The sequence below is a fragment of the Portunus trituberculatus genome, chromosome 35, assembly GCF_017591435.1.
Source record: "Portunus trituberculatus isolate SZX2019 chromosome 35, ASM1759143v1, whole genome shotgun sequence".
Lineage (NCBI taxonomy): Eukaryota > Metazoa > Arthropoda > Malacostraca > Decapoda > Portunidae > Portunus > Portunus trituberculatus.
In genome coordinates, this window is record NC_059289.1 from 4,260,104 (window position 1) to 4,284,509 (window position 24,406).

General features: G+C 41.1%; 1 protein-coding gene across 16 annotated transcripts in view; it reads left to right on the forward strand.

The window, feature by feature from the left end:
* LOC123513073 (mechanosensory protein 2-like) overlaps positions 1-23,966 on the forward strand; it is a 738,351-nt gene extending 714,385 nt beyond the window's left edge. For 12 of the 16 annotated variants that reach the window (XM_045269921.1, XM_045269922.1, XM_045269914.1 and 9 more), the window contains 4 exons: positions 3,172-3,269; positions 8,533-8,694; positions 8,982-9,147; positions 20,832-23,966. In XM_045269921.1, the coding sequence (XP_045125856.1) occupies positions 3,172-3,269; positions 8,533-8,694; positions 8,982-9,147; positions 20,832-20,933 (528 nt within the window). In that variant the 3' untranslated portion in view covers positions 20,934-23,966. Of the gene's footprint in view, positions 1-3,171; positions 3,270-8,532; positions 8,695-8,981; positions 9,148-18,199; positions 18,307-20,831 lie in introns of all 16 variants that reach the window. The other 4 variants (XM_045269916.1, XM_045269929.1, XM_045269915.1 and 1 more) reach the window with 3 other exon arrangements.
* The last annotated feature ends 440 nt before the right edge of the window (positions 23,967-24,406 follow it).

Genomic DNA, 24,406 nt, shown 5'->3' on the forward strand with positions numbered 1-24,406 from the left:
TCTTTTTTGTACAATCAGAATAACGTTAGGTAAGTGAAATAGGTTCTGTTTTTTTTCTGTAGGTGTGTTTCAGTGGAATAATGCATTAAAACGTGTATGTAACCCCAGTTTTATAGATTAAATATATTGTATATGTTATGTATTGCATAGGTTCGGATCCAATTATAAAATCCTTTTGATTAAATCAGAACTCATTAAAACGTTCATCCGAGTTATTATAGGTGAAGTACGACATGATTTATATCCCTTTGTTTTCTATTGTATTAATGTGATGCATTTCATTCATATATCATTTCTGGTTTATTTTTTCTGACAATTATAATCGAAATCCAGTTACGGTCAGTTGTCGAGTAACACTTCAACTGCGCATGAATTTTTTTCTCAATATTAAATCCTCTGATCTGCTGTAAATCCAACAATGGCCAGGCTTTGTAAGGAGCTTGTCAAGATTGTCAGCAGGCTAGAGTGCTATTGTGAGGAAACGAAAATCACAGTGGAAGAGATGAATGCATAATGTTACGTCACTCCTGATTGCCTCTGTGTCTCGATGGAGTGACTGGCGAAACGACCGAGTAGTGGAGTAGTCAAAGTTCGCCAAACTTTATACAACTCTACTGAAATACATCCCGAGTTCCTGTCACCTTGTGGAGCTTCCTCTCTGCCGTAGTTTTCAGGGAAGTTTTGCTCTCCTCTGCTGGCGGAGCGAAGGACTAGAAATAGGGAACTGTAAGCCTTTGTGACTACCTTTGTGACTTGCTTTTTTATACTTTCCTTCTCCGTTTTCTTTCGCGTACTGTGGCGCCTTGAGCTTCGCCGCCACAGCAACTACAGTAGACCCACCTGCCCGTAGCGGTGACCTCGGGAAACATGCATTCGTGTTTTTATTCAGTGGCATGTTGATTTGATTATTTTTCTGTTATTGTTTTCTTTCCCATCAACAGAACGTGAAAATACTCCGGCAGACTTTATTTTCTTCTCACATTTTCTTTATTTAGGGATTTTCGTAATGTGTATCATTTTCCCCATTTGTGTGTGTGTGTGTGTGTGTGTGTGTGTGTGTGTGTGTGTGTGTGTAGGGTACTCCCCCTCTCCCTTCCCATCTCTTCCTCCTTCATTCCTTCTTTCCTTTCCTTCTTCCTTCTCATCCTGTCCCTCTGTAAGTCAAAATATGATACCATCCCTCGACCTTTTCTTCCTTCCCTGTCTCTCTACCTCCATCCCTTTCTCCTTCCCTCCCTCCCTTCCTCCCTCCACTTGACAATTCGGACAGATGAAAAAAAAAGTGTGTGTGTGTGTGTGTGTGTGTGTGTGTGTGTGTGTGTGTGTGTGTGTATATATATATATATATATATATATATATATATATATATATATATATATATATATATATATATATATATATATATATATATATAGGTGAAATATATGAAATGTATGTATGTTTTTAATTCTTGTTTAGGGTTTGGCATTTAAACCTTGTTTGCTCTTGTCATGTTTATTGTTTTCCTTTGTTTGCACTTTTTATTTTATCCATTTTCTTTTTCATCTTGTTTCCAAATCCACGAAAAGCTGGCGCGTGTGTGTTTTCACTATATATATATATATATATATATATATATATATATATATATATATATATATATTCTTCTATGTTTTCTGATATAATGATTTTAGTCAGTGTTATTGCTGTTGCTATTGATGTTGATGTTTATCTAACTGAACCTTAATTATTACTTTCTCCTTTTTTTCTTTTCTTTTTTTTTTTTTACCATTTCAGTTCAGCAACATTCCATAGATTGTCATATGTGTTTTTTTAATTATTATTAATTTGTTTCTTGTCTCATTTACATATTTACCTGAGTTCTCCACCCTGAATCTTCTTCATCTTTCTCTTTTTATCTCTTCCACGGCGACGACTAGAAGAGGAAATGAAGAGGAAGACTCTCTCTCTCTCTCTCTCTCTCTCTCTCTCTCTCTCTCTCTCTCTCTCTCTCTCTCTGTTATTCTAATCAACACGTTTCTCCTTCGTCTTCCGAGGCGTGAAGGCCACCGCAACTCTGAACCTGTTTTGTGTCCACCCTAAAGAACATTTTTAAATCACTTAAGTTCTTATCCTAACTGTATTTAATGTAGCTGTAAGAATCTATGAAAAACTGAATTACTGTTGGTTTGTGGTTCCATTTTAACGAAGGAAGTATCAGTAAGTTTGTATCCAGAGTAAGGTCTAGTGGAAGTAGTTTTTGGTAGACTTTTTCCTCCCTCCCCCCCCATTCCTTTTTTTTGGGTCAGGCAGCGCGGTGGCCTCCTCGCTGCTGAAGAAGAGTGAAGACTAAAAACTAATTGTAATGGGAAACAACACCACCCTGTCGGTCCCGACGCGCGACGCCCCGAGCACTGTCTTTGAAGTTTTAAAAATCACAAGTGATGATAATGATAGTCATACCTTTCAAGAATTAATTGTAACTTTTATTCTTCACCAAAATTTAATATATTCACTTTATTCCGTCTCCCTAGTGAGTTACCAGTGACGCAACCTAACAGTACTTCAATGAACACAAAGAGACAACTTAGTAACTTACGTCTTCCTGATTCGCTGTCATATTGGCCATTTCATGTCTCCTTTTTTTATTATTTGGTTCCCGCGCGTCTTTAGTTAAGAGTCTTGCGATGTTTTCCTCATCTGTGGAGCATGAGTGAGTGAGGGACGGATGAGTGCTTGCAGGGTTGCAGAAAGTGGGCTTCCCGCATCCACAGAGGACTTGGCTAGGAGAGCTGAGTGGTAGTGGTGATGATGGTGGTGCCGGAGCTAGTGGTGGTGGTGTGGTGGTGGTCGAGATGGTGTGGTGGTGTTGGTGGTGGCAGCAGTATATCAATCCCAGCCCTTTAGCCCGTGAATAATTTTGTGTCGTCGCTGCTCGGGGCGGAATGTCGACGTTGTCACACACACACACACACACACACACACACACACACACACACACACACACACACACACACACACACACACACACACACACACACACACTCGTGCCTCCCTCTATAGGCCCGCCCGATGCAGCTCGTGTCCTCTCCCTGATGGAGGACCACGGCGCGGCGCCTCAGGGATTGAGTCAGTGAGAGTCACTGCGGGAAGCCGAAGACTGAGACGGTGGTGTTGTTTGTGTTTTCTAGGTGTTATCCAAGGACTCAGTAACGGTGTCCGTGGATGCAGTGGTGTACTACCGAGTGTCCAACCCTATGGCTGCCGTGTGTAACATCTCCGATTTCAGGTATTAACTCATTAATATCTACCTGTACCTTTCCTTCGCCCATCACCTGACTCCGGGACTCTCTCTCCCTGTCCTCGCGGCGCCGCGTCGGGCTCTCCTCTGGGTCAACGGCATCTCGCCCTTCCCTGCGGACCGCGTGGCTCTCTCGCAGCTTTAAGCTGTGGTCTCTTCCTCGCGTTGTTTCTATTTTTTTCCCCTCTCGTGTGGGACTAACTGGAAGGGTTGCGATCATCCTGGTGACTCAGCCTCACCCAAGTGATTCTCGGCTGTTAGCGATGCAAAAATTCATGTGATGTAAGTGCACTTCACTACCAATTCTTCGCTCACCAGACCGTCAGCTTGCAGACTTCCTGTCTAATGACACTCATGTCACATTCGCAGCACAAGCCGAGGAGCAAGGCAAGCACAGACTGTCACACTTTGGCAGGCGTCTCTTGCCTGATGGCGAGGTTCTCCCTCCACCCTATCGCCTGTCACTGTTAGTCACGATCTTATCGTCACCACAATTTCAAGTGTGTCGTCAGTATCGAGAGGAACTTCCTCTACCGTCATGCCAGACCATGGACGCAAAGCACGACGGGGCGTGTCGCTGCTAACAAGGACTCCTGGCCGCCTGACCCAGCGGAGGCCCGGCCTGCGCCCCATTTCAGTCACTCAGCAACACGGGCCGGGATTCACACTCTTCCTAGTTGTATCTCCTCAACATGACTCACTCCTGTCTGCCTCCCCGTTCACTCCCCACCCTCGGGACCCACACAACACAACACATTCCCCGACGTGTCACGGCGCTGGTCAGTGGTCACCCACGCTCGCCCGAGGACCTCTACCTTCTCTCCTTGAGGATGCCCCACTTCAGAGCAGTGTGTGTGTGTGTGTGTGTGTGTGTGTGTGTGTGTGTGTGTGTGTGCGAGTGCGTGTGTGTGTGTGTGTGTGTGTTTGCCATGAACATGAGCAACCAGGGTTGAGTCATGTGTACACATCCATCTCAGTGTTGACAACGGTGTATTTCCGTCCCCACGACTCCTCGCTCCCCAGACGACACAAGAGGCCACAGCTCTTCGCTCATTGCGAAGCCAAACAGTCATGTGCGTCACGTCACTGATCTGGCCAAGTGGAGTGTGCGACCCAATACACCGGAATAACTCGTGCATATATATGTACTCCAATACATATTTATGCACCATTAGTTTTAACTAAATATATGTACCCATGTTCCTTGTTATTCTTTTGTTTGGTTTATTTAATTTTCTTTTTGGCTTTTTTCTCTGGTAGTAGTTTCCCACCGCTAGACACTCGTAGATTCCTTGTCTGCTATTACTCGTCTTTTTCAGTTCTGAGATGTCTGTAGGCAACGTCGTCGCTATCATTTAGTAGTTAGAGCTTCCTTTTGCACTGAGCTAGTGAAGAGAACGTGCCGGATGTCTTGTGAACGCACTCGACTCTCCTTTCCCTCCCTCTCCTCCCTCTCCCTCCTTCTCCTCTCACACCCTCCCAACACGGTAGACGAAAATTGCCTCTAGATCCGTGTAGAGTATTTCAGAGGACCAGCTTGTGTCCGTCTCTGTCCGCCACTGTTACTTACGCTCGTCTCTCCTTCCCTGTTTTATGGCTAACAGTACTACAACCCGCCTGCCCATCACACGTCTCGCAGTCAGTACTCTGCATCGCCACACACACACACACACACACACACACACACACACACACACACACACACACATGATACTGTTGTATAGTGCTGGGACCTTTCCGGCTCTGGCTTGACTTCATTCTTACGAGGAAAGAAAATGTTTCAATCCTAAGTGTCGCATTCTCTCTGCCTCTTTGTCTCCAGTGCTGACATATATTTGCTCTCACTTCACACACACTTCCTTGTTACCCTTACACATGTCGATTCTTACAAATCTACATCCATATAAGTCACTCACATGGACATACACATATTTGTACTATGTATGTATACATTCATAGAAGAGTAATTATTCTGCATATGCAATATTTATCTTTCATGATCTCCTCTCTGTCTCTGAACCCGTGAGTCTCCCAGTTTCTAGAAAGCCCTTAGGCGTAGCAGTGCCGGACGCTTGCTCAGGTAGTGGCCGCTACAAGCAACACCTTCGTAAGTAGGCTTTTGAGCTCTTTGATCCTCCATCATATGACAGGGTTGCGAAGTCTGCCGGTGTCCCGCCTCAGCCCCGCGCCGCACCGCCCAGTCCCATGCCTTGCGTCTTTTTGCCACTTTATAGTCACTATTAACCGTAATGCCCTCAGCCCTTAGTGTAACAGAATGGAGAGCCAGGAATGCCAAGAGATGGCAAGACAATGGAATGAAATGAATAGACGAGATAAGAGGGAACTGAAGTGCATGAACAAGAGATGGGTGCTCTTAGGGTTGCAGTGCTGCCGTGTTGAGTGTTGTAACCCTCGCCTGGGAAATGGATAAAATCATGTCAGTAACCAATTATGATTCGTGGATGAGGAGAAAATACAAGAAAGGAAAAGAATTTCTACTGGAAAGGGAATAGGTATTCAAAAAGAAATGGATTGATGAATATTGTTTGAGGACAGCCAGCGTGTCACTCGCCTCTACCGCAGCGCTGAGCAACACAAGGTATTTGCTCCCTTGCATATTCACTGATTCCTTTCTGCTACTTTGGCTTTTCTCTTCCTTGTTTCTATCTTTTGATTACGGTAATGACTTACAGGTCCCCCGGGGCAAAGAATGAAAGCGTTTTTCAAACCATCTATTGTAGCTTTAATGACGGGCCTTCTTTGCTTTTACACGGCTGTTTCACTCTAAGCCCTAACCGGAGGCTAGGCGGAGCTCTGCTCGGGGCTCTAGAGGCTGGGATTTTACGCTCAATAGAACTCTCTCTCTCTCTCTCTCTCTCTCTCTCTCTCTCTCTCTCTGAGGTTGGTTTTCTCCCTTCATGTTCACGTGGAGAAGGTCCTTGGATACACTGAGGGTCTTGGGGTGGGAGGAGGAACAGGATAGTAGCTCCTCCAAGTTATCAGGCCAGTTTTTTACAAGCACAGTTCTTAGCAATGTTTTTAGTACTCTGGGAGTTTAGTTGATAATGGATATTACTCACTGGGAACCCAATTTAAAACATATTATTCTTGACTGAAAAGAGCTCCAATATGTTTCGAGTTTAAATTCTTACAGCTTATTCCCTGATGTTCGAGTTTCTTCATCAGCTTCTGTTTTGTGGTAGGCATCAAGAAACGCTATGCTGACAAGTCAGTTCACTTTGCTACACTTTGTGTTCTGAAGGCAGCTGTTGGCATCAGACAGCACCATTGTTTCACTCTAATGTGCATTGCCCAAGTCCGACTCGTTTACTGCTGAGTAAAGTAATGTTGGGGACAGTTGCGGGAGCTGTGTCGGGGAAATCAAGTCGCCAAGTATAGTGGAGATAGTGGTGGTCATTCGCTTCTCCTGATTATCCGACAGTGATTTGGCCTGAGTCTGTAAACATTTTTTTCCAGATGACTTGCATTCATTCCACCACCCATCACTAAGACAATCCTTGCCGCACCACCAGATGCTCAAAATTATTGTTGTGTAGGATTCTTTATGGCACACGATAGCTGGGTGTTTATCATACAAATGAGTCACTGCTAGACATGGTTCTTTGGGGTCACCTACTGGCTAAGATCACTCTGTCTGGCTCTCTGTGAAGCTCAAGCTGTGGCCGTCGGGCCTCGCCAGGACAAAGCTGAAAGTCGTCAGCCTGTGCCACCCCCGACCCTTCGTCGCACCTTGTGGCAGAACAGCCGCCTCCCGTCTTGCTCACTTCTGACCCACTGTACAACTTCTCATGCGCGTCCTCCTTGCCGGCCTGTTCAGTGCCACATCTTGCGACGTAGTGCCTCGGGTGGCGGGGCTGACGGCGAGCGTGTGGTGAGATCAGGGACTTGAAGCCTTGGGCACCGGTTCAATTAGAGTCAAGAGACTGTAGGATGAGCACATCCTCTCAGAAGAGATCACATTTAAGCCTTGAAACTAATTGAATTGTTTCCTACGGCTCCGAGTTACTAATCGCGCTGCACGAGCTGTGAGGTGAGTGGTGTGTAGATACGAGATTCAGTGTGTTGTGTTTTTTTCTCTGGTTGTCATTATGATTTCCTTATTTCTGCTCATCAAACCCTGGCTGCTACATGTTGGTCACACCATCTGCTAAGTCTCCCGAAGAAGCGGGGTCGAGCCCTCCGCTGCATGTGTGTGTGCGTGTGTGTGTGTGTGTGTTTGTTCCCCCGACAGACTGTGGGGTGTTGCCCGGAGGCGGGGCCCAAGGTAGACTGGTGACGGAAGGCTTTTGTAAGTGGTACATCTCCTCTTGTTGTTGTTGCTGCCATTCTGTCTTCCACCCAATGGCCTTGGTATCTTTACCTCTTTGTATGTAGCTGATCACTCTTTGGATGAAATTCCTCATAATCATGTAAAGTTCCTCAAACTGACTCCTTATTGTTTATTATTAGAAAAAAAAAGTCATTGCTAATGAATTAAATTCAAGTTGATATCACTGAATTTAAAGTTATAGTGAAGCGTTAACATGAATTGCATGGCATTTTTTTTATCATGTCATCACCAACCCGCAATCATACTTTATGTTTTTATTGCATCATTTCCTAACCCTGCCATCTCATCACCAACCACACTATCACCATCCATTCCCCTCACATTGTCCACACCATCACCACATTACTATATGATTTATCACCACCATTGTCATTATCTACACCACATCACTATCACACACTACCCATCACTTCACGTCTTCACACTGGCTGTACCATGAATACTCATCATTGATGTCCTTTCTTCCCATAACCCTCTCTCCTTCACAACTATCAAGTTGCTATAAGACCAAACAAACAACATTGCCATGTTTTGATATGAATTATGGCAAATAGTCCAAGCATTTATACATACATATCATGGGTGTTCAATCATGTACACACAAGTACTGCAGCTAGGCTATATCTTATTCTTATTACATATTTCTTTCCCTGACACCATGATTACAGTGAAGTTAGGTGTGTATAATTTGTAACATCCAGTCATCTTCTCATTCCTTCACCTCTATTGCCTCCTTCCTCACCACCACCAAGACACTCATATCCTTACTTCATCCACCATCACCACCACATTTATTTTTTCATCCATTAACCATCAACACTTCATTTCTAGGTATGAATAGATAGGAAATAAATACTTTGCCCTCTCCACTTCCTTTTCTGACACCTTCCCAATCCACAGCCACTCCACCCGCTTGTTGGCCGCGACCACCTTACGGAATGTCTTGGGAACAAAAAATTTGGCGGAGATTTTGAGCGAGAGGGAGAGCATTTCTCACAACATGCAGAGCTCCTTAGACGAAGCAACGGACCCTTGGGGTGTCAAAGTGGAGAGAGTAGAGATGTAAGTAGCATATTCTGTCTTGTTTTCTTGTGTCACCATTGTTGATATAGAAAATATGGATGAAAGTTTTGATCACATGTTTAAATATCAGATGAAGAGTAGTGACAAAGTTCAAGTAAATATGAAAGTCAAATGAAGTATGTACACATATCTTGTACATTAATTTTTTTGTAAGAACTTAGAACAGAAAATAAGGGAAGCTGCAAGAACCTTTCATGCCTACACGTGGCAGCTTCATAATACAGGAGTGTGGTTAGTACTTGAGTCTTACTTGTTCACGCTTACAGCAAGGACGTGAGGCTGCCAGTCCAACTGCAGCGAGCCATGGCCGCCGAGGCCGAGGCAGCGCGAGAGGCACGAGCCAAGGTGATCGCTGCTGAGGGTGAACAGCGAGCCTCCAGAGCACTCAAGGAGGCCGCAGAGGTCATCAACGAGTCCCCAGCAGCCCTCCAGGTGAGCAGGATCTCCAGATGACTCTTTCAATCCTCGGCCCATATCTGAAACAGTGGTCAGCCCTCCCCCGCCCTCCACTCTGCCCACTTCTTGACCCTCAGAGGTCGTCTCTCGTGTCATTGTGACATCCCTAATTGGCCTTGAATATTGCAGTCAGCACAGAACCTAGTTTGAGTATTTGCTTGACTAACATATGGTGCTACTAGGAGCTTTCAGAATATGGGCCTCACTAGAATATGTATAAATTCTTCGGTATTATTTTCTGACTAGTGCCAGTGAATACATAGCAGGGTAATCATGGCGCTTTTTGAGCTTAAGCCACTTACAAATGGTAGCCATGACTCAGCAGCCCCTCCTTGCTTCTCTCCCTTGATCTCCCCCAGTGCAATATTTTAAGTTAGCCTTGCTTGGGACAGTTCACTAAGTCTGTCACTGGAAGCTTCAGTATCATGAGTATTTTTTTTCTAGGAATTAGTAATCAAAGCATTGAGTTGTAGAGGTAAAGTATTCCGTGTGTCAAATCTGAGTTATTGTAAGTCATGAAATATGATTGAGAGAAATACTTTAGAAAATGTTCAGTTTGCTATTTAAAAATTTTTAAGTTATATTGCAAGCTATCATTAAATATATTCATTGTATGTCTAATATTATTGTTGTTGTGCTGATCCAGTGATTCTGTGGTGAAGTGGATGATGTCTAATGTCTGAATGTGGGGATTGTGTGTGTGTGTGTGTGTGTGTGTGTGTGTGTTTGTGTTAGGCAGCCCTCACCTAATTAGGCAACAAGTCCAGTCATCCTTGGCCAGCAGCAATGGCCTCAGTGGTCCTCACCAGCGGTTTCCACACCCAGCACCGTGGAAACCCAGCACCGTGCTAGGGTGTAGGAACCGTGACCACTTGCCTGACCTGTGCTTTCATTAATGTATTCTTCCTGATGACATAAAGAAATTTTTTTTCTGTGACGCCTTGTCACGTAATGTGTTCATCCTTCAAGGTGAGGATAAAAATGTGCATTGAGTCGCTGGCCTTGGATTTGTTTTCTGATACACCTTTGCTGCTTGGAAAGTATTTATATATGTACTTATAAAGTAGAGCAACATGCCATACTTGGGAACCACTGATTTCACTACTCGGGATAATCAATTTAGTCATTTAATATTTTTGGTATGACAAAGGCACTAACTAGCTCATTATAGATTTCTGTGACATAAAATTTTCTATTTTGACACAGTTGAAATAACACATACATGTTATTTTTATACTAGTGATATTTAGATTTTTTTTTTTTTTTTTTCAACTCTTGGTTATCTTGCTTCAAATGAAGATAGATTTTCAGATTTATGGTTCACTTCCAAAAATTGCAATTAGGTATTATACATAAAACACATTATTATTATTATTATTATTATTATTATATAATTATTACTCTTTCTACTACTACAGTCACTTCACCTGTATGACCAGTTACTACTAGTAAAGATCTTAGAATCTAAAAATGACAGTAGTATTTACTTTCACTGCTAATTCTAGATTTTTTACATGATATTGGATTCATATTTGCGCTTTCATTTACATTATAAGTTAACATTGATTTATTGCTTCCTGCAGTGCTTTGCTCCCTCACTTCCTGCAGTTGACTGACACTGGCCTCTTGAAATGCTCATAGTGTTTCCTTTCTTTGAAGGAGCATCACAACTTCATACCTTCATATAGGTGGATTTTTTCTCTTATTAATGCACATACAGTATTCAAAGCCATTTTCAAGACTAGTACTTGATCTGTTTTGAGGGATGATATAGTACAAGAAACTATATACTATTTATATAGTCAGTGGATTTTTAAGATGCAAGTGTCTAGTTATACGCACACCACACACCAGTGCAACAAGACCTCTGGATCAAATAAGTGCTGTCACTTGCATTTTTCATTACACTAGCACACACACACACACACACACACACACACACACACACACACACACACACACACACACACACACACACACACACACACACACACACACACCTAGCAGCAAATAGGTACGGGATGTAATTTGAGTGGTTGTGGCCGCACTTTCCTGGTGTGTGGAGTGTGGTCTGGTCTCAGTCCTTGCCGAAGATCGGTCTATGAGCTCTGAGCTCACTCCGTAATGGGGAAGGCTAGCTGGGTGATCAGCAGGTGACTGTGAATGCGCACACACACACAGAGTAGTAGGTAAGATGGGAGGAGGAGTGATGTTGCTGGTTAAAAAAGATATAAAGGTGGATCAAGTGAAAAAAGGTATGGGAAAGGCAGAAGTGCTAAAGATCAGAGCAGAAACTAATGAAGGAAAAAAGAGGCACTACATAGTGGTGTACGTACCACCTAAGACAAATGCATGGTCAGTACAGGAATATGAAGAAATGATAAGTGATACAGGAACATGTCTGGAAGAAATGTTGGGTGGCTGTGAACGAACTATAATGATGGGAGATTTTAATTGTAAAGAGGTGTGTTGGGAGGACTGGTCAATGGAAGGATCAGAGACAACATGGGAAATACACTATTGACACTGGCAATGGAAAATGTGTTAACTCAGTGGGTCAAAGAAGATACTAGGTTTGGAGGAGAGGGAGCATCGTCAAGACTGGACTTGGTCTTTAGTACAGAGCCAATGGTCATTGAGGAGATGAGGGTGGAGTGCCCTTTAGCAAAGAGTGATCATGCAGTTTTGGAGTTCAAGGTGATAGACGAAGAGAAATCTAGAAGAAATGAAGAATATAAAGTGGGAAGATGGAATTATGCCAAGACAGATTTTGGAAACCTAAAGAAATTCTTTCAAGAGACAAATTGGATGAAATTCAAGAGTGCTAAGGAGCAAATGAAAAGTGGAAGGAATTTATAAAAATATACAAAGAAGGTGAGAAAAATTTGTACCAATAAGACAACATAGAGAAGTTGGAAAGCAGGACTGGTTTAACGATAGATGTGAAAAGGCTAGAACAAGAAAAGAGGATGCATGGAAGAGGTGGAGAAGGAAAAGACGGATTAAGCAGTGGGAAAGTTACAAAAGAGCAAGAAATGAATATGTGTTGATTAGAAGAGAAGAAAGAAAGAAACAAGAAAAGGATATAATTGATAAATGTAAAGACCAACCAAGGCTTTTTACAGACATGTGAACAACAACATCAAAAATAGAGAAAGTATTGAAAGTTTAGAAGTAAATGGAGTATGCAGTGAAGATCCCAGGAAATGGCAGAGGCTATGAATGGATGCTTTCGGAAGGTATTCACAAAGGAGACTGCTTTTGACAAACCACTGGTAATGGAACAGAAAGGGATTATGAAGGAGTTTCAAGTAACTGTGGAGGAGATCAAGAACATGATGGGGAGTTTAGAAGTGAGAAAAGCTGTGGGACCTGATGGGGTATCAGGATGGATTTTAAGAGAATGCAGGAGCAATTGGCAGAAAAAGTTTGTGAAGTAATTGATGCCTCATTAAGGGAAGGTGTAGTGCCCCAAGACTGGAAAAGAGCTAACATTGTCCCAATCTATAAATCAGGTAACAAGAGAGACCCATTGAACTATAGACCAGTGTCACTTACAAGTGTGGTAGCTAAGATGTGTGAGAGGGTGGTGAAGACTAGATGGACAGACTTCTTGGAGAAAAATGACATACTTTGTGAGTGTCAATTTGGTTTTAGGAAAGGGCGTTCATGCACGACAAACCTGATATGTTACTATTCGAGGGTGATAGATGTAATACAGGAAAGAGATGGTTGGGCTGATGGAATATATCTGGATTTAAAAAAGGCCTTTGATAAGGTACCACACCAGAGACTGATCTGGAAACTTGAAATGGTAGGAGGAGTGCATGGCAGTTTACTAAAATGGATGGAAGACTTTTGGTAGGAAGAGAAATGAGAACAATAATTAAGGACAGACCATCAGAATGGGGATTGGTGGAGAGTGGAGTTCCACAGGGATCAGTGTTGGCACCAGTAATGTTCGCAGTCTACATAAATGACATGGTGGATGGGGTGTCCAGTTATGTGAGCCTATTTGCAGACGATGCAAAATTGTTAAGAAAAGTGAGATGTGACAAAGATTGCGAACTACTCCAGGAAGACTTGGACAGAATATGGAAATGGAGCTGTACATGGCAAATGGAGTTCAACACGACAAAATGCAAGAAAATAGAGTTTGGCAAGAGTGAAAGAAGAATCAGGAGTATGTACAAGATAGGAAATGAAGACATAAAACCAGTCATGAAGAAAAAGACCTTGGGGTGACAATTACCAATGACCTATCGCCAGAGAGACATATAAACAAAATAATTGGAGAAGTATTGAACTTATTGAGGAACATAAGAGTGGCGTTCGTATATCTAGATGAAGAAATGATGAAGAAAATAATTACTGCAATGATAAGACCGAGGCTTGAATATGCAACAATACAGTGGGCTCGAACTTAAAGAAACACATAAGGAAACTAGAGAAAGTACAGAGGGCTGCAACGAAAATGGTGCCTGACTTAAGAGATTTGACTTATGAAGACAGACTGAAAAGAATGCAACTTCCAACCCTGGAAAACAGAAGAGAAAGGGGAGACCTGATAGCAATATACAGAGTGATGATTGGCATGGAAAAATGGATAGGGAAGATCTGTGTATGTGGAATGGAAGAATGTCGAGAGGGCATGGGAAAAACTAAAATGGCCACTTATAGGAGAGATGTGAAAAATATAGCTTCCCTCATAGAAGGGTGGAAGCATGGAATAGTTTAGACGTGGAAGTGGTCAACGCAAGGAATATTCATGATTTTAAGAAAAAGCTGGACATTAATAGATATGGAGACGGGACAACACGAGCATAGCTCTTTTCCCGTATGTTACAATTAGGTAAATACAATTAGGTAAATACACACACACACACACACACACACACACACACACACACACACACACACACACACACACACACACACACACGGTAAGCAGCGAAGCAAATGGGCAAGTCTCTTAATGTGTGGCCCCTGTTCACCTAGCAGTAAATAGGTACGGGATGTAAATTGAGGGGTTGTGGCCTCGCTTTCCCGGTGTGTGGAGTGTGTTATGTGGTCTCAGTCCTACCCAAAGATCAGTCTATGAGCTCTGAGCTCGCTCTGTAATGGGGAAGACTGGCTGGGTGACCAGCAGGCGACAGAGGTGATTCACACACACAAACGTGCACACACACACACACACACACACACACACACACACACACACACACACACACACACACACACACACACACACACACTGGAATACTTTAGAAAATGTTCAGTAGCTCAGTGGTTAGAGCGCTGGCTTCACAAGCCAGAGGACCGGGGTTCGATTCCCCGGCCGGGTGGAGATATTTGGGTGTGTCTCCTTTCACGTGTAGCCCCTGTTCACGTAGCAGTGAGTAGGTACGAGATGTAAATCGAGGAGTTGTGACCTTGTTGTCCCGGTGTGTGGTGTGTGCCTGGTCTCAGGCCTATCCGAAGATCAGAAATGCTCTGAGCTCGTTCCGTAGGGTAACGTCTGGCTGTCTCGTCAGAGACTGCAGCAGATCAAACAGTGAAACACACACACACACACACACACACACACACACACACACACACACACACACACACACACAGTGTTAAAGTGGATAGAAAACTACTTGAGATGGAGGGAGATGAGAACGGTAATAAGGGATGCAAAGTCGGACTGGTTGGTGGTGGAGAGTGGAGTCCCACAAGGTTCAGTGCTGGCACCAATACTTTTCCTTGTCTATATTAATGATGTGCCAGAGGGAGTAAACAGTTATATTAATTTGTTTGCGGATGATGCGAAGTTGTGTAGGTGTGTGAAGAGTGAAGAAGATTGTGAAGATCTGGATAGGATTTGGGAGTGGAGCAAGAGGTGGGAGATGGAATTTAATCTGAGCAAAAGTCATGTAATGGAGATGGGGAAGAGTGGAAGACAGCCAAGAGGGTCATATAAGATGGGTGAAGAAGTAGTGTTGAAAAAGGTGGAAAAGGAAAAGGATTTGGGAGTGATAATACAAGACCATGGGCAGTTTGAGGCTCATATTGACAAGATGTTTGGAGAAACATTTAATTTGATTAGAAATATTGGATTAGCCTTTCATTATATGGATAAAAATATGATGAAGAAATTAATTAGTACGGTAATTAGACCAAGATTGGAATATGCCGGGGTGGTTTGGTCCCCTTATAAAAAGAAGAACATAAGGAAGTTGGAGAGATTGCAGAGAATGGCAACAAAAATGGTTCCGGAATTGGCAGAAATGACCTATGAGGAGAGATTAAAAGAAATGAATTTGATTACCTTGGAACAAAGAAGAGAAAGAGGGGATTTAATACAGAGGTTTATAAACTGTTGAACGGTTTGGATGAAGTGCATAATGAGCAAATGATGTTGAGAGAAGAAAATTTAAATAGAACTACGAGATCGCATAGTAAAAAGATAGGCCAAGGGAATATGCTTGAAGGATGTGAAGAAATATAGTTTCCCACAGAGATGTGTGGAGGTGTGGAATAGTTTGAGTGAGGAGGTGGTGTCAGCGAGGAGAGTGCATAGTTTTAAAGAAAAGTTAGATGTGAGTAGATATGGAGACAGGGCCACACGAGTTTGATACCCAGACCCTGTAAAATTACAACTAGGTGAATACACACACACACACACACACACACACACACACACACACACACACACACACACGCCCGGTAGCTCAGTGGTTAGAGCGCTGGCTTCACAAGCCAGATGACCGGGGTTCGATTCCCCGGCCGGGTGGAGATATTTGGGTGTGTCTCCTTTCACGTGTAGCCCCTGTTCACCTAGCAGTGAGTAGGTACGGGATGTAAATCGAGGAGTTGTGACCTTGTTGTCCCGGTGTGTGGTGTGTGCCTGGTCTCAGACCTATCCCAAGATCGGAAATAATGAGCTCTGAGCTCGTTCCGTAGGGTAACGTCTGGCTGTCTTGTCAGAGACTGCAGCAGATCAAACAGTGAATAACACACACACACACACACACACACACACACACACACACACACACACACACACACACACACACACACACACACACACACACACACACACACACACACACACAGCTCACTTGTAATATTCTTTTCTGTTACTTGGAAGGCTAAGGTTTGTACCACACTCAGGATGCTAGGAGTTTTCCCTGATAGAACAAGCAATTATCTCCTTGAGCAAGAGAATGGGAAATATGATACTTAAAAATCTCATCTTTACTCATACATCAGACTGTAAGAACTTCAAACTTTCATCAGAATAGTGATAATTGGCAATCACCACTCTAGTGTGTGACCTTGAACATTGTGGGTAAATTTCACATGTATGTATGTGCAATACTGCCATATACAAGTATGTAGAGCATCTCTTATTTAGAGGACATTTCCTTGGAATCCCTCTTACAGTGTATAAAGACTATGTACACAAGTGTGAGATTAAAGTCTCATTGCCCAGTTATAGTGTACAAGCTTATTCCTTCCCTCAGTATTATCCAAGCCCTGTTCCATTTAACCAATTTTGAAGGCTGTCTGTGCTGCCTTTCTTCATGTAAGTAATGAACTATCAAGACTATATTCTTTGAAGCATTCTTCCATCCAGTAATAATGAGATTTAATACATGTACTTACAAAAAAAAAAAAAAATTGAATGTCTGAACTTTGAGATTATGATCAACATATTAATTCCAACACTGTCCACATACGACAACAAATAGACTTCAAAATCTTTAATATAATAAGACAGATAACATAGTACTTCATAAAGCAGATACATAACCTTCTTTTCCACAATGAAGCACCATGATGATATTTACTGAAAGTTATTATACCGCTTACCAACATTTTTCTTTGATATTTTATAAACTTTAATGCAACATTTCAGAAACAAAGAAAACCTTAAGCTTTGAATATCTTTGAATGACATAGAGAGAATACTTTTCAGTGAGTGTCCAGGTGACTGGCAGGCATGAGTGAGGTGCAACAGTCCATAGCCATTGAACCCTAACGGCTAGATAGATGACTGGCTATTGTAGCTTAGAGATCAGCCTTTAGTAGCCATAGCATTTGGCAGACGTTCATTGTTATACATTTGATACCTCTCCCTGCCATGCCTCCTTCATTTATTCAAATTAGCATGCTCATTTTAACACTTTTTATTCACACTGCAAATGCTAATCCTTACAACCAGAGTACATGATCCCTTGTCTATTTATGCTGTGAGTATTTTTGAAGATGCTAAGCCAATAGTGTCCAATTTATAAGCCCCTGTTGTGTGTCACTAAACCTATGGTGATGTCAATGTCCGTGTGTGGATGCCCATTCCACTGGACACCCTTATATTGTCCACATAGAACACCAGCACCGCACCATTCATGCTAACATTAGTTTACAGTATTTTTTTAAGCATAATGCATGTTGAGCCTCAAGCATAGACACTTTTTATTCACTATCATTGGGAGTCTTGAGTAGCAAGCAAGCAAGCAAATAAATTTTCCAAGCTGATAAATTCATTGAATGCCAGAATTAAGTCAAAGTCATTAAAGTTGAGAGAAGCATGGAGATATAGTGCATAGAAGAGAACTTTTAATCCATGTTATACATATATACTGTAGCAGAGCATTTTTTTAACGTGTGATGACATACTTTCTACTTCACTTCATGTAAGACTGAAAAGTACAAATCATTCATTGTAGTGAGTGATGGCAAAATTGTCAAAGTTTAGCCTTTAGAAGTTTCACCAGGATTGCATCAGACTCAGTTTATGATCTTGGATGGTGTATGTTATTGAGGTCCTATGTTAAATGGACAAACTTTAGCACATTGATCCTAGAGTTGTTTGGGGGCAGTGCATCCCGGTTGGTGAGCGAGCACAAGGCTGGAGTGGTTGCTTTACTAACACTTGAGGTTTTCCTAATTTCCAGAATTGCAGTTTATAACATTCCAGATTTGCTTCCGTAGTGTTAGATAGCTAGACAGAACTAATCCAGCCATACGATACTTCCAGCTGCGCTACTTGCAAACGCTCAGTCAAATATCGGCAGAGAAGAATTCGACCATCATATTCCCTCTTCCAATTGACTTAATCAACAATCTTGTTTCAAAGTAGGAAAGGTGGGTTGGAGCTGAATAAGGATACTATTACTGTATTATTTATTTAATTATATTTATTTCTGAGCAGTTACTCATTCAGAGCATTGCAACCCTCTAAATAAACACTAAATATGCAACTTAGATGAAGGTGAGGTGTGGTTATGGTACACTTCTAAATAATGAACGCTATTAAATGTAAGTTTGCTGTGAGTTGTCAGTGGTGGCTTGTGTGGTCATTGCTCCCATGTGACTCAAGTACTATATGATTAAATTCAACCTAATTCATACAGCAAAGTCTTTATTAAACATAATACAATAAATTTGTTGTTGTGCCATTAAAACTAGCTCTTACACACTTATCACATATAAACATACATACAAACTGCATATATACATATGTACATCTCTTCATATGCAGAAGTTTATATGCACATCATACTCCCACCACACACCACACCACACCACACCACACCTCACCTCAACACACCACACCAAATCACACCACACCACACCACACTTCACTTCACCTAACCTCAACACACCACACCACACCACACCACACCTCACTTCACCTCACTTCACTTCACTTCACTTCACCACACCACACCACATCACACCACACCACACCACACCTCACTTTACTTCACTTCACTTCACCACACCAGACCACACCTCATTTCACTTCACTTCACCTCACTTCACTTCACTTCACTTCACTTCACTTCACCTCACCTCACCTCACCTCACCTCACCTCACCTCACCTCACCTCAACACACCACACCACACCACACCATACCATACCATACCATACCATACCACACCACACCACACCACACCACACTACATCAAACACACACACACACACACACACACACACACACACACACACACACACACACACACACACACACACACACACACACACACACACACACCCGGCAGCTCAGTGGTTAGAGCGCTGGCTTCACAAGCCAGAGGACCGGGGTTCGATTCCCCAGCCGGGTGGAGATATTTGGATGTGTCTCCTTTCACGTGTAGCCCCTGTTCACCTAGCAGTGAGTAGGTACGGGATGTAAATCGAGGAGTTGTGACCTTGTTGTCCCGGTGTGTGGTGTGTGCTTGGTCTCAGGCCCATCCAAAGATCGGAAATAATGAGCTCTGAGCTCGTTCCGTAGGGTAACATCTGGCTGTCTCGTCAGAGACTGCAACAGATCAAACAGTGAAACAGTGAAAACACACACACACACACACACACACACACACACACACACACGAGCATAAAGCCCAGGCCCTGTAAAACTACAACTAGGTAAATACACACACACACACACACACACGCCCGGTAGCTCAGTGGTTAGAGCGCTGGCTTCACAAGCCAGAGGACCGGGGTTCAATTCCCCGGCTGGGTGGAGATATTTGGGTGTGTCTCCTCTCACGTGTAGCCCCTGTTCACCTAGCAGTGAGTAGGTACGGGATGTAAATCGAGGAGTTGTGACCTTGTTGTCCCGGTGTGTGGTGTGTGCCTGGTCTCAGGCCTATCCGAAGATCGGAAATAATGAGCTCTGAGCTCGTTCTGTAGGGTAACATATGGCTCTCTCGTCAGAGACTGCAGCAGATCAAATAGTGAAACACACGCACACACACATCATTATCATTGTCAGTGTATAATTTGTGTTATGTGGTTGTTATGTAAACTTTGTCAAATCACTCTTGTAAATCATAATAACTATTGAGATAAACTGCAGTTATAAATTGCCTTTGATGATCAAACTTTTCAACAATAACAGTTTCAAATGAAACTATATTTGAAAAGTGTCATGCATATTTCATATTGTATGAATTCTTGTGGAATTAAATAGGAAAACTTGCTCTTAGGTTGCATCAGATTTAGCCTTTAATTTAATAAAGTTTTGCTGTACGAAAAGTTCTCTTTAGTTTTATAAACTGTTCTGTGCTTTGTTGATACCACCTGAGTATTGGCAAGTTTTCAAGTGACTAGTAAATCTTCAAATCTTAAGAGTCAGAGTCATACATGACAGTTCACAGTTTGATGCTCTTTAAAATGTAAAGACCTGATGATTTATTCAAGTAAAGCTTGATTGACAATGGAAAGTGGTCCATACCATTCACTTACTGGATATGTTGTGTTCACATTGTAGTGTTGTTTTCTACTTGTGTGTCTGCTTCTTTTGTATGTTGCAGACTTGTCTTAAATAATGTGCACAGAGAATCATTACCTCAGTCTCCCCTTCACAAGCTTACACACAATTCAGACCATTTGTTTATCAACAGTTGTTTCCATTTTGCTGTTTCTGCATGTTTGGTTCTGTATTGTGCTAACTTTGTTGTAATTGTTTTGATCCACTTAGGTGTATACATGTAAAGTTATAATACATGATAGTCATAAAATTACTGTATCACTGAATCATCCGAGAAATGATATATAATTTTCCACATGACATCCCACCTTGCTGGAGCAAAACCTTGATTGGGTGGCCACCATGGGAGGGACTCACTCCTCATTGCCTGTTCAATCTTTTTTCAGCTCCGCTATCTGCAAACCCTCAACACTGTCTCTGCAGAAAAGAACTCGACTATCATCTTCCCAGTCCCTATTGATTTCATCCAGCACTACATGAGGAAGTAGTTCGTCTAGTCCTGCAAGCAACATCATGAATTACAATAGATTACTTTGTTTTGACTCCTTAGGACAGTGAGCTCAAAAGTTAGCTAAGCATCACTTTTCTTTCTCACAGGATAAAGGCAGAATTTCAACAGCCAGATCTTGAACATAAAGAATGTATTTTGTAAGGGAGTAACTTTTGCCTTAAACTCATGACTGACAATTCCATGAATCTTGAGGGAAATCAGTTCTTGAAAAATGAATTTTAGTGTATATAATTAGATTTTTAAATAGTTAGGTATTCCATATATTATCTTGCTATGAAAAGTGTTTCAATAGATATGTTAGGAAATGATTATCTGTAGATTTCATTATCAGTTCTGAGTTGCTAGTTGTAAACAACATTCAGTTAAATAAGGGCATAAAGGAAATTATTTTGGAGAAGATATCTTTAATTGAAAGCAATATGCAAAAAAAAATAAAGAATATTTTCATATACATACATAAATACAGCAGTTGTCATTGAGATTGGAGGAATTACTTTCATAGTAGGAAAATAGTCATTATTTTGAATTAAGAATACTCTTTGTTCTCATGATTATTTGGAAAATCTAGACATTGAGTTCCCATTAGTTGTTACCCTTGTGTGTGTGTATTTCTCAATAAATTTGGTCCATTTTTTATCCAAGAAAATTTTAATTTGTTACTCTAATATACTACTGACATAGTAACTGATTAATTACTTTTTGGTTCCTGATTTGTGATGATTTTGTAATGCTAAAATTGCACCTAATAACAGGTAAAGACACAATGGACCACTTACTGCAAAATGCTATTAACTTTTAAGGAAGTGTGAGAGTGGCAGCACCACACACTCTGACTCAGTGCTTGAACGATGGACAGAAAGTTCAACGATGCCAGATAATTTTGAGAAGTCTTCAGTGCTTTCTTATCTTCTTCAAACACTGGATCAGTAAAGTTTGATTACCAGACAGATTATGAAGATAGGTTTTGTATAGAGAATACAGATCATTCTAGCAGTCTAGGAGATCTCTGGAGAGACTTACTATGACTGTTATTGGAATTACAATAGAAGATGAGGTTGCAGAGTCTTGGTCAACCTTTATGGAACGATGGAAACTGTTTCATACAATTCTTTCTTGTAAAGAAAGAAATATCTTTATATATCATGAAAATGTAGAAGTAACCCCACCTATGTATAAATGTTTCATAACATTGGCCCTCCATCAATGTAGAGAAATTAATATTCATATGCTTATTAGACTCAGAGATTTATATTACCCACAGTTATAGGTATAATTCTTATTTACTTGAACTAGTTATGAAATTAATTATGCATATTATGTTAAGTTCAAAGAATATTGGAATACCTGCACTCCATATTAGCCTTAGTAGAATAGACTATCTTAAGTCATTTGCAGAAGCTTGTGTGTCTGTTCTCCTCAATGATTTCCCAGTGATCCTTTTGCTCATTTCTTGACTAATATTGTCCCAAGTCAAAAATATTAGTCACAGAAATGGATCATCCTTATGAATACAGGGAAACCATGGCTGACAGACACTCACTGGGACTGCAATGCATGTCACTGCGCGGAGGTGCACTGCCGCGTTGGGCTGTAGGGATGCCCACAGTCCCACCACAGTCTGGTCCTCTTGGTTTGCTCCATCACTTTCTTTCATGTTATGTTTTCAGTCATTTTTCCATGGAATTCAGATTAATTCAGATTCTTACTTGAATAACAGTGTTTCATTGTTGTTCACAAAACTTTATTTGAGTATAATTTTCAGCAACTGTTTGTAGTTACCAGAATTTATTGGATTATAAAGAGTACCAGATTTAGCACATGTATGTAATAGATTTTGTGTGTATCTGTTTTGAGCAAACTAAGCACAAGTTAACTAGGTACTGGGAGTGACCTGAAGGAGAACTTTCTGATGGTTGAAACATACAGTTTGATTATGGCCTTTTTGTGTGGTAAATATTTTTGTATATCACCCTGGAATGGAATGGCTGTTGTTGCAACAAATGTTCTGGCATCCCAGGCACCTCCTCCTCACACTCGCTACTGGCGTGGGGCTGTGGAAATAACGTCCCTCTAGTGTTGTGCAGTGCATCCCAAGTTTGTTTTCTGGCATTTGTAAATCATAACATATAATTTTAAGATTATGCAGCACATTATATTCAATTGATTTTTTAACACAACATGCATATATTTTACAGATATAGGTTGACAAGAAGGAAAGAAAGTTTTAGAACTTATCTTGTTCCATATTTTGTCTTTGTAATCTTAGAGAGTAAAGTACACAAAATGAAATAAACATTGTCTTTAGAGTAGATTTCAATCTTTACATTCTCCAAAAAGAATTCAATTTTCCATTTCTTGTGTGCTACTTGGAGATGAAGCAAAGTATTTTACTCTGTAAATGAAGTTTGAAAGAACATATCTTCATAATTGTACATAGCATATTTGTAATTACAACAAATGCAATATCTTTGGAAAAGGTTATCAAAAGTTTTGACCAGTAATTTTCCCTCTCTCAGACTACATTGGCCTCTGTTTGCCAACATAAATGTGTTTGGATCAAGTGATATTTATATTGCACCTCTGTATTCACGGTCTGCAGCATGTTATTAGATTACTTGTGATAAGATTATTCTGTTTTAAGTCCGGATATGCATTTCATTGTGGTTTTATGTGAAATGTCTTGATCTTTCACATAGACATGAAATGATATCTTGAGCCAAAATTGAAAACTTTAAAAAATTTGCTACACAACCTTATGCCCAGACAGAAACTGAGTATAGGGGAGAACCATGGAAGAAAAATAAATAAATCTTTAGACTTGTAATAAATGACTTCAGAAAAACCAGACGTCAAGTGTAGCGCAAAACTTATATAGATTATGACAAGTCAGTCTTGCTAGGAATGCACAGGAATGGTTTTTCTGAGGTAACATGCTTACATGTGTGTTACCATCCATTAATGTTAAATCATGTTTCTTTTATACAGAATAAGAATAAATTTTACTTCATCATTTGATTCCTTTCATCACCTTGTGTCTTCATTGAATGCAGTCTCCCTCAAGGTAAATTAGTAATGTCTCACAGAAATATTGAAATTTTAAACATTCTGCTCTTGACTCTTGACAATATTCCTATTGCGTCTCAAGACAAAAAAAAATACACCTTGGTATGTACTATATTCTTTGATGTTTCAGTTATAGTAACCATCTTCAAAAAGAATGAGTTACAGACTGCTCAGCGTGCAGGTGTTTTCTAGATTTAATAGCTTGATACATTAAAACAAATCTTGAATACATTCTAGCCTTAATAGGTAGACAAAGTAATTCAGTAAATATTGGAGTAATCCTCTCATACAATGGTAATCTCTTGATTAATGAAATAGAAGCTGCTCAGCGTGTAGGTGTTTTCTAGATTTAATAGCTTGATACATTAAAACAAATCTTGAATACAT